The sequence below is a fragment of the Euwallacea similis genome, chromosome 3, assembly GCF_039881205.1.
Source record: "Euwallacea similis isolate ESF13 chromosome 3, ESF131.1, whole genome shotgun sequence".
NCBI lineage: Eukaryota > Metazoa > Arthropoda > Insecta > Coleoptera > Curculionidae > Euwallacea > Euwallacea similis.
In genome coordinates, this window is record NC_089611.1 from 5,218,719 (window position 1) to 5,233,700 (window position 14,982).

General features: G+C 35.6%; 2 protein-coding genes across 2 annotated transcripts in view; one reads left to right on the forward strand and one right to left on the reverse strand.

The window, feature by feature from the left end:
• Window positions 1-140: 140 nt before the first annotated feature.
• The window catches only part of LOC136419604 (uncharacterized), a 61,407-nt gene continuing 46,565 nt past the window's right edge, over window positions 141-14,982 (forward strand). The window contains exon 1 of the mRNA XM_066406074.1: window positions 141-202. Coding sequence (XP_066262171.1) covers window positions 149-202 — 54 coding nt within the window. The 5' untranslated portion in view covers window positions 141-148. The remainder of the gene's footprint in view (window positions 203-14,982) is intronic.
• LOC136419600 (orexin receptor type 2-like) overlaps window positions 5,284-14,982 on the reverse strand; it is a 47,696-nt gene continuing 37,997 nt past the window's right edge. The window contains exons 3-7 of the mRNA XM_066406061.1: window positions 14,316-14,458; window positions 13,642-13,935; window positions 11,716-11,810; window positions 9,423-9,713; window positions 5,284-6,267 (exon numbers count right to left, since the gene is read on the reverse strand). Of these exons, the coding sequence (XP_066262158.1) occupies window positions 6,133-6,267; window positions 9,423-9,713; window positions 11,716-11,810; window positions 13,642-13,935; window positions 14,316-14,458 (958 nt within the window). The 3' untranslated portion in view covers window positions 5,284-6,132. The remainder of the gene's footprint in view (window positions 6,268-9,422; window positions 9,714-11,715; window positions 11,811-13,641; window positions 13,936-14,315; window positions 14,459-14,982) is intronic.

A 14,982-nucleotide genomic window follows, 5' to 3' on the forward strand; every position in this document is an offset into this window, starting at 1 on the left:
GCGGCAGCCCTGCCTGAGCACTATTGAAAGCGACACCAACACAGCGATTCACCGATCTAACTACGACACGAATTCATCATAAAATTTATGCCCAAAAACTAAAATGATATGTTTGGAGAGAAATTTCATCCCTCAGCGATGTGGATGAATGACATGGAGCGAAGCTGAGAGAAGTACTGCGGCTGCGCCGTGCAGGACCGGAGTAAGCAACCGTTATCGATTTTAAAATCTATCAAATCAAGCAGATCCGGTCTTAGCTGTCATCTTTGGATGTTTTTGTCAAATTTAGATCATTTAAAATTGCACGCTTTTTTCCCATTTAATCAGGCGAGTTACGCGTTTATTAGAAACAAATTGATTTAGTCCCATTTTCAAGTTATGAAATGGTTTCAAAACATGGTGTTTTTAAGTTAATTACTGATATAATTGTTTTTAAACTATTTTCAAGAACAGCCATGGCACGCGTTTGAACCAGGTAGAAACAAAAGTTTGATAAACTGGAACCAGTCGGATGATTTTTGCCACATGGAAACAAACCAGAAAGTTATCGCTTTCCGATATTTACAAAAAAAAAAATATGAAAAAAATGAAAAGACAATATGGTTAATGTGCGTAGCGCTTCCCAGTGTAATCAAAATGTGAACAGCTATTTCAAAAGCCCCTATGCTGTTGATTAATACGTTAGTTTGATTATGAGACGTATTGATAAATTGCTGTAGAGTGACAAAGCCAGTGGCAAAATGGATGAAATATTAATTTCAGGTTTTTCCGAGACACTCGGCACAAAAGAAAAATTATCGTGGGTGACATATACATAACGAACTTGAAAAACGAGGGCTTTCCAATTTAGATTCCATTTCAGTTGATGTGCTCAAAAGAGTCACATTGGTGGGATATAGGAAATCGTTTCGTGTATAAATTACCCCAAGGAATATTACAGGCAGGATTGAATTTTATTTCATCAAGAACATACACGTATGTATGTGTCTTGTTTTAAAGCCCATTCGTATATCTTAGTTTTATATTTGAAATTAAATTCAAGTATGTAAACTGACCTATATTTCGGTACTACATGCCAATGGTTAATGTACCGCGAAATTTAGCAGAAGTAAAATTTCCATGGAAACAGAAAAACACAGATAGATTGCGCGGAGAGAAAGGACTCATTGTCACTTTTATTTTTCTCGCATAAGGGTTTTATTAATTTGACGTTTAATGTGTTGCACATGCATCGTGCAGCGTGCGTAATATGTACGCTGCAGCCTTTCGTGCGGTAAAGTGATTTTACCCCACGTATTTGCAAGATGAAAGTTGAAATTTCGTTTCCGACTCGATTCGCGTTTTTCAATCAGTTTCAAAACTTCCCGTCCCGTGTACCAATTTGAATGTTTACCCCGTTCTGTTCGTTTCTCATGTTGTTATGTGGGAAAATAATTGGAAATTCTGCGGTAAGTTCGACATCGGAATTTCGAAAAAATACTACGTTTTACCATCAATAATAAACATTTAATGTCGATATAATTATGCGAATTACAAATAATACCAAAGCAAAAGTTGAAAAAATGTATCAATTCCTTATACAATAGAATTAAGCTCTTAAGTACATTTTATCAAGATACTTATGATGATACATTGAGGAATTCGCGATGTGATGCTGATACGACAATTATGAAACGAAATCCCCAGCCTAAACTTCCCTTAAGGCAAAATGGTGCGAGCGATTATTCATCAATTTTACTCTAGTTCGAAAGTTGCTTAATCCCATATTGGCTTAATTATAAACTAATAAACATAAACTAATAGTTATTATACAATAAATAGGTTACCGTTACTTAACACGATCTTTGGCCTAAAAAAAGATTCTTCATGATTGATTTTCTGCAGGGAAAGAATGTTTTAATCATTTTAGGTGGTCTGTCCCCATAAAGTAGTCTTGTCGAAACCTCTATGTCCATCAGCTTCCTTGAAATTTCCATTCAACAGTAATAAAATAGGATCTCTTTCAGCATAAAAAGGGATGATTTATTGTATTTTTTGCAGTTTGTTTGCATGCTGGTTTAAGATTTATGGACGTATCTGAATATGCTTAATGGTCAGATGTCCGAGGACCAGATATGAAACAGAAAATTTCAGAAAAGTTGTCGGGACATTGAGATATAAGTGGTGTTACAATAAAAACCAAGACGATAAAGATTCGGAGTTTTATTCGAAACGCACAAAACAAATATTTTCAGCAACAATTTTTGGAATGGTGAAGGAGATTGCGGCCTTAAGTACTTCAAGGAATAATAATATTTATCCCAAAAAATAGACCGGAAAATATAAAAATACGAAACTAAAAAAAACAAATTTCAGACCTCATCGGAAAGCATTCACCGTTATATGAATTTGGGTTTAATCAGAAACACTCGACTATTCACCCACTCGTTGTTTTGACGAACAACATACAAACAACACATTTAAACGGTAGAAGATCAGCATGTTTATTTACGGACATTAACAAGGCATTTGACAGCGTCTGGCACAGTGGTCTAATATACAAATTTAAGCGCCAAAATACCTACTTCATATTATCAAAAACCTACTGGAAAACAGACGACTAGAAGTAAGAATTGACACTCTTTATTTCTCTTTTTCTTCTAAACAAGGGCTCCTTGAGGGAACACCGCTTTCGCCCTTTTTACACTGTCATGATATGTAATACGACTATGGCTTACATTGCAATACGCTGACGATAGTGCACACGCAATCTTAGTACAATTCCAAAACTGGTTGGATTATATTTGGAGATGGGCTAAATTCTGTTTTTGTTTCCATCAGTTACATTTAATTTTGGTTATGGGCTCAATTTTTTAGGCTCTAATCATTATTACTCCGGAGCGTGCTCGGAGCAAACTCGCGTGCAACATGGGCTTGAAGACTCTTTAAGATGAATTTCGATAATTTATGAAGACAATTGAGGGGCTTGTGGCGGAGTAAAGTGGCCCCAAATTACAATGGAGGACCCGTCGGAAGACAAATTGGCTTAGATACTTTTCGAGAAATTAAAGGAACTTGTTGAATAATGTCCCGCTTCAAAACATAATTTCTAAATTATTTCGAAAATATACGAGGAAAACCAAAATTGTTGAAACAATTTTCAATGCATTCTTAAAACTTTCTCTGTATATTTCCAATTATCACACGCTGGATATCCCTTCGACGAAATATGTCTTATACTACTAAATAGTAAATACTTCAGCGATTACACTTTGTCACAAAATATCTACCTCGTTTGAAAGACTTTTAATCACTTGATTTTTTCATATATTTGTTATGGAATAAATCGAGCAGGGAAACATCTGAGCTTTTTGCAAGCCAGTGCATCACTTCTTGATTTTCAATCCAGTAGTTGGGAAAAAATCTGTTTAAAATTTGTTTACGTTGCTTCCGATATTAGGAGACATCTTGCTGATACCACATATCCTGATCAATATTTATTCGTTCGCTTTCGACATAATTTAATATACAAGGTGCAACAGACAACATCAACTGGCCCGTAAAGCCATCGATTCAAAAATATACAGGGTAAACATTTTTGATATGTCAGGACCAATTTTTCTGCCTTAAGCTTTTTGGTGGCAAGGCACTTACATTACTTGATGACACGAAAAACCAAATAATTTAACCGTAGTGACGATCTGGTCAGGGACCTAAATTCTAAGTACTTTCCAAGTTCTGTCTTCTGTTTTCTCAATGGAATTTTCTGGCCACATAAAAAATGTAAGAGACAAAAAGTTTCTAAATTGAAGGGAAAACTTACTTATTTGGTAAGTTAGTTTCAGTGGCGAGGCACAAAAAAGTTTGGGGCGGGAAAATGGGACCCAAGCCGTCAAAAAATAATCACTCTGTGGGGCTTAGGGAGATAGTTAATGAAGACCCTTATGAGAAATGTGAGTCCCAAACTTCAACTAAATATCTAAAAAAGTGTAAAGATGTGACAAAAAAAAATTTTTAACGAAGTGGTGTAACAAAGCCGTTTTTTGTCGCCTTTGAAAAGACCCAATTTAAAACTGAAGCACCCTGCATACAATTTAATTAAATTTCCTTCGTAAGTGATGGGCCACCAAAAACTGATTTTTATAAATTTCCTCTCAAACATAAAAATATTTATGACTTTGCGTTCTTATTGCACGGCTTTGCCGCGAATTATTACTCGAATAATGGTAGTCATTATTTCTATTAAAAATTGCATTAGTGGAAAAGTTGCATTAATCAATCCAAATTACACAGAAGGAAAAAAAAGTTAACGATATTGAAAATCAGCATCCAAATTTAAAGTTATATATTTTTGGTGAAGAACAATATATCTATCGGTGTTTCATTGCCTGAATAGCTATGTTATAGCCTTGTACAAGTAGCTATAAAAATTATATTAGGGTCTATAGAATATTCTTTACAAGTTGACTCAGAAAAGATACACAAAATTATTACGAAAAAATCTACATTTTCAAAAACTGATAAAGTTGCGATTTTAAAGGAACTTCCTCAAATTTCGTATAGGACCATATTCCGTCATATCCTATTTTCAATGGCAACGTCGAAATTTTGAATGAAACACCCTATAAAGTTCAAAGGATTATATGAGCTCTTTTTTGCAAAGTCGTGCATAGTTTCCCGCCTTACATAATGGCTTATTATTATGAAGCACCCTGTATTAAAAGACGGTACGGTAATATTTGCTCTTCTTCTATCTTTTAATTTAGTCGAGATATCAAAAAACTTTTTGAACAAAACTTGTTCAGAATTTATGGAACTTCAAAGTTCAGTAAAGAAAAACGTATATTTCTGGAAAATATTCCGTTGGCGTCGCATCGCCGAGCGTCGCTTCCTAAATTTAAATATAGCGTTTGTTTTACCTTATGAGCCCTTATTTAATGATTAATTAAAATATTTTTATTATACCCAACTTGGTACATATTTCATAGAAAAAAAAATATAAATTGACGAAAGGTTTTGAAGGTATTCGAACTTCGATGATTCTTACTATTAATGCAGTAATATGGTTTTTCTAACCAAAAATTGCGAATATCTAGTGTAAAATGATAAACAAACAAAACTCACAAATTAAAGTGTGTTTTGTTTGTAACTTTACTGTACGCATTTCGGAACAGAAAGTAGCACTTTACCGCACTTATGCGGTAAAAATTTCTACCGTACGTAAAACGAAATAATAGTGACAAAAATCTTTTGGGCAATGTGCGTATAAAGATTTTGCGGCACGCTAATATGTAATTGAATTTACAGTTGCCAATAACGCCAACACACATGCGCTCGTAGGAAAAATATTATACCTAAAAGGTACGAAAGTGTCTTAACTCAGGTTTTTACTCTTCACCGAACTTCGCTTTGCGTCACTCGGTCAACTAGAATCAACATGAGTTAAAGTATCACTTTCTCGCCTTGTTAGATAACTATTTAATTAACTATTATGTTGCTTTGATATGCACTTTCTAAAGTCCTTACTACAAAATCTCTATGAAGTTCATTTTAGATTAGGCTTGCAATATGGCAAATGAGCACCTTTCTTACAGAACTATCATGACAATATAAAATTATTACTATTTAAGGAAAAGTTAGTGGCATGTCCCATGTTCAATTGTAACAGAAAGAACATGATGGACTTTTAACATTTTTAGCTAGGTCAATTTCAGCAAGCGGCTTCCCCATGGTTATCCTGAGCTTATGCCCCGCGAAATTAGGGAGACTTTAGGTGTTTCCCGAAAAGGCTGAGTTGACGCCTGTTTGTGATGCCCCCTTCTCTCTCTCCCATCCCTAACCGGCTACACGGTGGATATGACACTACTTTGAACATGTGCAGCATAATGTGTGTGTACTTACTTTGTAGGCATACATGATGAAGCCAATAAGTAGAAACACGTGCCGTCGAATCGTCCAACATCCTCTTCCCACCTCTATCTGAACTCCCGATTCTTTTTGTGAACTTACCACTAACTTTTCCTTACATTCCCGCACAGACTTTTCTATGGTTTTATGGCTATTAGTACCGGTTATTTCCATGGAGATTTGTTAAGTTCTATGACAAATTAAATTTTACTAACTACTTATGTTAACTTTAATTAGCACACTCAATTACACAGCAAACGTTTTAGTCTTCTGAGAGGACTGCCTCCTGCTCAAGCCAAACTCATTGGGATGATTCAATAAGGGTAGTCCTTTCTGACTGTTCGGGATTTGAAATCCGGATCCTGAGCTATCGGCTGCCCACTGAAAAATATAGAGCATTTATGTCGAAAGACGCAATTACTCAAACGGTGGTGTATGTGCAAAATTCCAATACAAAGAGATAAAGCACCCATGGGAATATACAGTAACTTCCCTGATGGAAACAGCTTCCTGTATATCCCAATTACAGAAACTGTACTTAAATACGCTTAGTATGAACGTTACTACAGGGCGTCGTATTTAAGTTTGATTCGCATTTGCAGGAATGCAGGGAAGTACGCAAACGAGGCCTAAATGAAACAAAAACGCATTGGGCGTGATATAATAGAGAATGACTGGCTTAGCTGTTATTACAAAAAAAAGAGAAGTGTGATAAACGTGAATATATAAAGCTTTTTAACCTTTCAATCCTAATATAGATTGAAGTTTTTTTATAGCGAGAGTTCAGAGAATTTTTCATTCACCCCGTCTGTCTTAAAAGGTGCTACATAGTGAACAGTAAATGCTTAAATATTGATTATTTTGAGATTCATATATCCACAAAATGATACATTTTCTCGAATTGGGAATGTCAAAGTCCCAAGTTGAATCATATCATTTGCTATGCCGAAGTTCTGAAGTGAATCATTACGGCCCGACTTTCAAGCTAGACTTGTCAGCGCCGTGCGCTTCAGGATTTTTAGGATATATTTAAGAGCCATAAATGTTGCACGATCACGTGTACATGCAACTTTTCTTGAACTGATCTAAATTAAGCATTTAAAACTTTTTAAATTCAATGTAAGAGGACATTGTGGTCGATTAGTTCGCTGGGAAGTAGTGCTGTCACAACATATCCGATAATGATGTTTTTTCCAGCTAGTAATGGAAAATACTTAAAGTAGATAATCCAATGATCTTTTACTTCTAATAAATCTTCTCTTACTTTGAATTGGTTCTATATCGAAGATTAAAATGAATTTGTTTGTTGTTAACTGAGCTCAAAACAGGTATTCACTTTTTTCTGCGTACCTGCCAAGTTTAATATGGAACGTTCAACAAAAAAAATTAAGTCAAAGTAACTTATGGATGTTGTTCCGTATGTCGTTGTCAATAACCTGACACGTTTCCTTTGAAGTCGTGCTCTTTCCGAGCAATATAAAAATAATAACAATGTTACGCGATACATTTGCAGGTTCACATATAGGTTTCTTGATTTTTATAGTGTTTGGTGATGGATGCATTGCGATTTTGGAAACTATAGAGTTGTGCTGTTGGTTAGGGAATGTTAGCAATCTTTTCCTAATGGTTTTCGTCAAACAAACAGAATACGTCGAATACACTTGTCACAACGTTCGTTTTCTCTCAAAAACAGTGAGAGCTAAATTAAATAAAATTTCAAAAAAAATAGACATCACATATAATTCTAGCAGAACTCATTCTCAAGTTTTGTATATATTTAGCACGTTAGATTTAGTGAATTACAAACAGATTTTTCTAGAGTATTTAGAAAATAAAAGTTGTTTTATAATGGCCCCCTAAAATTGCAACTCTATGCCCATTTGACCAACTTCGTAACTTCCCTAGCTTCCAAGATCCCCTCACTAAACATTAAAAAAAAACTCACCCTGTATAGTATCTGGTCCCCCAATAACTTTGGACGGACGATTGCTTTGATACCAAAGTTAATAAAATATCTATCGCTCATGGCAAAAAAACTTGGACCAATAGTAATTCTTCGTTTGCTTAGTGCCGCCCAAACCCCTACTCCCTCTGGATGTAGGAGCTTTTCCACAATTGCATTGGAACCAGATTTCATGAGTGAAACCAGTTTTTCCTACAACTGAATTGTTGTTGGGAATATATTTGGCGTTAAACTCGTCTATTGTAATCTGTTCGTAGCAAATCCTGAACAAATTGGGTGCGATAAGCACAAACCTGCAAGTTTTCCGCAAAAGCTTATGGCATATTTCAAATGAAACCTGAATTTGTTGAGAAAGGTACCTAATAGACGTCGTCGGATTTTCATGAATTATTTCTTGGCCAGTTTGAAGGACCCCTTTTGTGACGACTATTGTCCGCCCACTTCCCTCTTTACGTAAAATGCTTCCTGTTTCACGAAACAAGTTTGCGCTCCTTTTAAGAGGAGTATTTTTAAACACTTCATAATTGATTGCCACATCGGGAAATGCCTCTTGGAACTCCTAGGCTAAATGTGATATTTTGAAATGTTGAGAAAGTAACTTTAGAACAAGAAAGCTTTCTTTTCAAACGTACACACCACCGTTCAGGAGTCACCAAAAGATTGCTTGTTATCGAAGTACTTTTAGATCGCCCTGTATAACAAGGGAAAATCAAGCTGCAGATGCCGGACAAAACTGCCTTTGCAGGCAATTTATTCCACCAAGACTCGCACGTACGTTATTTGACGCCAGATTAAATACGATAGTGGGGATCACTTTATTTCTTAAAACCAGGTCAACGTGGGAGATTTCATGCGAGATTTCCCATATGAGAGTAATTTGTACCGTGGCATGGGTTTTGACTACTCTTTTTTAGCGGCAAATAAGGCACTAATTGCATATGCTCTGATTGCCGCGAGGCATAACGCTTCTCTGACGACAACATGACATCATAAGGACACTAATACGTGGGTGCCATACATCAGACCACCATTAATCGAATGCAGGAATTAATTGCTATGTCCAGTTTCACTAGATTATTGCCTAAAACTTTACCAATTTAACCCTGCTTCTAGCTGCATCTCTTGCATCTGCCAAGACTCCTAAATCATTAATTTGAGGACCACTGAATGCTACTTATTCTTCAGTTATTGTAATAAATTTTTTCTACATTGTGCTAACGAACATGCAGTAATACATTTGCTATAAAGGTGAATAACATTTTTGTCTGTAGTTCATGTCCAAGTTCACAAGATCATACAAAAAATTACTCATAACAAAGTGAGAGGCCCTGCAATCTTGAGCACACAAATAAGTTGATGTGCCTTGGGCAACAGCTTAAGCGCAAGTAAAGTGAGTCAATTTTCCGAGGTAATATCTATTTAATTTTTATTTGCGGCATTCTTTGCCATGGAAATTTCAATAATTGCATTGCACACACATCACAACAAACTATAATCAAAACGTTAGAAACTAAATTGGAGGTCGGTTAAATTTTGGTCAAATTACCCCAAAAAAGTATGGCAATTAACTTACATTGCTCATGGGGTTTTGTTTCTTCTTGAGACAGTTCATCTTGCACTTCAAGAGGTTCTTTATGGAAGTTCGGAAATTCCTCGAGAGGGCACAATATATGATTGGATTCAGCGCAGAGTTGGAGTGACCTAACAGCAAAAGGTAAATCCTGACAACGTCCGTTTCTTCGTGGTTGTTCAGGTTTTCAACTAAAATCATAATGTGATAAGGCAACCAGCATCCAGCGAAGACGACTGCCAGGAGGAGTAGGATGCATGCCACTCTTTTTCTTGACCTCATTACTCTATTTCTCTGAAAAAATAAAATTTTTAAGAGTAGAAAAACGAAAGAACCTACTGTACAGGGTGTTCCAGGTAGGACTAAACACCTGTTCCTTTTGAGTTAGCCCGTATATATTTCAAAAATTGAGTATCGCCATTTGAGATATCGATGTATTTAAACATTTAAAACATTTTTGGATTTGTGGAATGGAGCATTCTCTATATTATTTTTTGTTAGATTACGAAGATATAAGGTTTCGTGACCTAATCTTCAGACAGTCAAGCCCAGCCCTTAAAAACGAAATTACAAAAACCATGTAATCGTGATTGATGAATTACTATAATGATTCTAAAGTTAGCCTGGAAAATTAGCATCTTTTGCCCCAATAATGATTATTATTGGATAAAGGGAAAAAGCATCTAGAACTTTTAGGTTTAACAAACAGTAAATCAATGTCAAATGTGGACTGAATCAGGATTAGACTCGAAGGGCTATTTACTAAGATCTAATTTAGCACACTGTTCGTTTTTAGGACATTGATGAATTTTAGCACCCGCGGAGGTCTAAAAATAACAAATTCGGCTTGTTTGCTTAAATTTCTTTGACCACAGAGTCGCGGATAATGTGCTTTATTAAAATTACTGAAGCACGAAAAACTCTAAAATTACCTGCCTTAGAAGTCATAATCCGTGGGTTAAAACTTCCAGTCTTTTCGGTTAGGAAATTATAATTTTATTATCGGAATTTTTCAGTTACAAAAGGTCATCTGCAGTAAACCATTTAAAATCTTTGAAAAAAATCAGATTGACTCTCTTATAACAGTTTTTTTTATTATGTTAGGCACTGTACTTGGTGTGTATTATACACCAAAGTTGTGAAATGCATCATTACGATCCGGATGTCAAGTTCAACTAACGATACCGGCGCAGCCAGAGATCTAAAAGGTGAGGGTCTTAAGCATTTCACGGTGTGCACGGTGTACGAAACCTACTTAAATTGAGAATAAATTTGACCAGAGAAGGAAAACATAACGCATTTTGAATTATTAGGAATGACGTTTTGTTTGACATTGATCTCCATGGCAACCATCTTTATTAGCTCGCTAGGTAAATAATGAGCCACATATGTGTTATTATTAATCAGTTTTAGAAACAAGGCGAGAAACTTTACTTCAAAATCATTCAATACACTATACACCGAATAACGGTATCTCCTAAGGTTACTAGCGGGAAAACTCCTTTGTGCCCATTACAAGATCTAAATATTTGTTCAGGTCCATTGGATTTTTTAATTACAGTATCTTTTGTTGGCTTTAGTCACTCACCTTCTATTAAGCGGTTAACCCAAGTGAAAGGGCTTTCATTGTAGTCTGTACTGTTTGTAACTAAGATCCACCTTTCTTTTGAATTTCAGAGCGATAAAGGCCGACGAGTTTTCCAAACCGTTTCATCGCAGTCCAATAATTCGTCTTCGCCACACAGAAGAAGGGGCTTCTCGTTAGTATGTTGATCGAAACTTAATGCGGCAAACGTTTTCCCGGTAACAAGTTAGGAATTTAAATTAGGCACATTCAGAGGTTCGTCCGAGGCCCCACCAGTGCTTAAATTCCTTCTTAAGTTAAGAAAAAAAAAGCTAAACATGGCTATCCTATATGTAACGTTGACATTATTGCCCTCATTACAGACTGAGAAATGCCGTATTACCTACCTCGCCTTCCCACTCACATTTCCGACACTCGTTTCCCGCCCTGCTCTTTTGGCCTATTTTAATTAATTTCTGCTATCGCTTTTAACATTTTATACCAAAAAGGTTTATGGTTTCTTCTATTTGAGCTCAAAAGATGCTCAAATCAAACAACATCATTTTAGAATTAGTAAATACATTTTCCGGTTGTAAGTAAAATGGGACACAAACCACAGCAGAGAGTTCCCTTACTGTGTCGAGATTATAGCGGCAATTTAAACCATCAAATCTCTCGACAGCAATGAAACACTTTACACCTTAATATGTAATATGCCATTACTGTACTCACTTGCTGGGCACATGTAGACTCATTGTTGTCAAATGGGGGAAGCGCTGAGCACAGTGTTTTCCCCATTAGGGAATAAGCTATGGTCATGATGCAACCTGAAAGTGATAATGACACACTTACAAATAAATATTAGTTTTGGCTGTTGTCGGGATGGTGATATTTGAACGATTATTTGCAGGTTTTTTTGATGATCGATGAATGAATGATTGATTTACTGATATACATATATAATTAGTGCGGAACAGATAACATCAAGCAGGAACGGGAAATTTGTATATTCAGAGGCACTGATAAATGGCGGCTTTCGTTGAAAAAACGAGGTGGATCGCAGCACTGTAAATCCCACTTTACAAATGTACGTTGGCATTTGGCAAGTGTGAAATTACATTTCACGTACGAATAATGCCACAAAATTGCAATTATGACAATTACATCATACGTTAATGCAATACAATTGTATTATAGAAATGTGACCGCTGGTCACGTCTTAATTTATATTATCATGTAGACAGTTTAATAAAAATATGTTACGCCAAAATTTTCCATTATTCGCTCTATGCAATGGATTTCCAGCCGCATCCAACAACGTATTTTATGATAAATTATTTTAGTTTTAGTTAGGTATTGAAATCAGGAGGAATTATCATTGCGTCCTGTTAAATAGATACATAATATCCAGACAAAAGACGGGTTTTTGTCTAAAATTTCACACAATGCCGTAACAGATTTTATTTTACAGGCGAACAATATAAAGGCCAAATTAATTTTGGAACTGAGGTACAGTTTGGAAAGTTTTCTTTATAAATCTCCACAACGGACTCCCAAACCACTTGTCAAAACTCTATCGTTAATGTTTAATTAATGATAATAAATTTACTGCATAAAGTTTGACTAAAACAGAGCCGTGCGGTATATTTTCTCAATAAGTTCTGGAAACACCTTATCGCATTAAAAAAAAATGTTATGTTTCTTTTGGCTTTTTTGACTTTCGTAGTTTTTTCGCTAACACTTTAATTTAGAAAAACGTGGAGCAATTACTTTAAGAACATCTCAAATTAATCTTCTTGGTACGTTCTCTAATCCTACGCAAACCGCTCTGTGAAATTGTTTTTAATTTCTGAGATATGGAAGCACTTTGCTACCTATATTTTGCAATTTTGAAGCTGCCGAAAATGGAGGTTGCGAAAAATGTTTTGAATGATTTCTTTTCAAAAATTGTCAAAAGAGGGGAAGACTAATTTTTTCCCACTTTTCAAACTGCCATAGCCGACATCTCGGGAACACGTGGAGAAACTGTTTAAATTTGCTAAGCCATTGCAAGAATTTCATCAGCCTTTTATTATGCTTGGCGTCGATGTATTTACTAGTTACTCTTAATCATGTCTCTAAACAGTCATTGTCTAGAAATAACCAAAACGGATATAATTTTTCGAACTTTCATGAAATTACGGAGAAATTTATGAGACATATTTTACGATCCTCACACAATAATTGGATTACATACGTCAATAAAGAGCATTTCTAGATCAATTTAATTACAGAACTTTTAATTAAAAAGAAATTGGGGTAGGTGTTGTGAAATGGAAGAGAAATAAAGAAGCTTAATTTCTTGCTTCTCGGTAATGGGGTTGCTGATATTTAATAGGCGGCTTTAGATTCAGTAATTATCGATGTTTGAGAGGTATTGAATACAACCAGCTGCAAAAGTGATTTCACTGCATTGTAGTTCCCCTGTTATCCTCTATATGGGGTCAGACTAAAAAATCCGACGTTTTGGCTTGTCGTAATCATCATCACTTCTTTCATTTTAAATATAGGCCTTAAATAAATTTGCCAAACTAGGACTAGCTTGGTCTCTTTCGAAAACTGTCCCATTATCGAAGAACTTTCAAAACAGCATATACCATCCGTTAATAAGGTTCTTACCTGGTATGGCAAACATGAAGATGAACCATACAATTCCAATAATGTCCTGAGGCACCGGCGAGATGTTATAATTCATCCGACATAGAGTGATATCTCCTTTGATAGTTTGTAGTTCCGCAATCCACAGGTTTGGTGAGAAAAGGATCAGTGAAAGAGTCCATAGTATAAAAATCATTATCACTGTTGATGTTCTATTAAAACATCTAAATCTCAGACCAAATGGACGGATGATGGCCAAGTATCTGTCGATGGCCATTGTAGTTATTGTAAATATGCTGCTGGCTACAGAAATCCCTAGAAAAAAATGTTTATATGAAGTATGACGATGTTCTGGAACTTCGCAATATAGCGAAAAATAAAAACACTCTGCGAAAATGCAAAAAAGCGTCGTATTGGTCGAATGGGGAAACTTTCAGAACTCTCCAAAACTTTAAAAATTTCACGCGTGCACGGTTTATTTGAACCAAAACTGTTCCGTTACCAAAAAATGCATTTATGTTCTTCTAAAGCCTCTCTACAACAACCCATTTTCTTGGAGTTCTAATTTTTTTTTAAATAAATAACGCAGCACTTTAAGCCCGTTTAAATTTATCTGCGTGAAGCAGAAACTGTTTCTTCTCCATAACAACCAACAAAATAATTAGAATTTGAATATGTAATGTGAAACTGCTTACCCTGGAGATAAACGAATATTTTACAGGAAATGGAGCCGAAACCATAGGCGTCAGTGTATGCTCTCCATGCGGCATTCGGCATGCAGATGAGAGTTACTAGTAAGTCGGCCACCGACAAATTCACGAGGAAGTAGTTGGTTACACTGAAACATAAAGTAACTTCATGTTATTAGTATGTAAACAAGACTGTATTGTGGTACACATTCAAATTATATACATGGCAAAAGACACCTTAAGACGTAGAAATATCAAAGGTATGTTGTATATAAGTTCATCTATTGTCTATTGTTAATGTCAGATGTTTGATACTAAATAGAATATGACTCAATCACCGCCCTACTTTTACGGTTCACCACCTACAGCGTTTTTTTTAATGGTGGTGTCCCTACGTTGCTTGATGATAACTTAACAATAGAACGAGTTAGCGCAGTCGTGATTTCGTTAGCATATTTTTGAAAGGGTTTGTACCATCTCTACCAAGTTCTTGAAATGTCAGGAGTAAATTAAGGATTTAAAAAAATAAAGAAGATTTATTTGAAATCATTTTCTGCATTGAATCCTTGCAACTTCAGCAGAGAGTTCTCAAATTAATTGCCTCTTGGGGGCAACTAAGCTATACTGCATTACACAGAAGCCGATGGCAAGGAGGAAACCAATTAATACTATT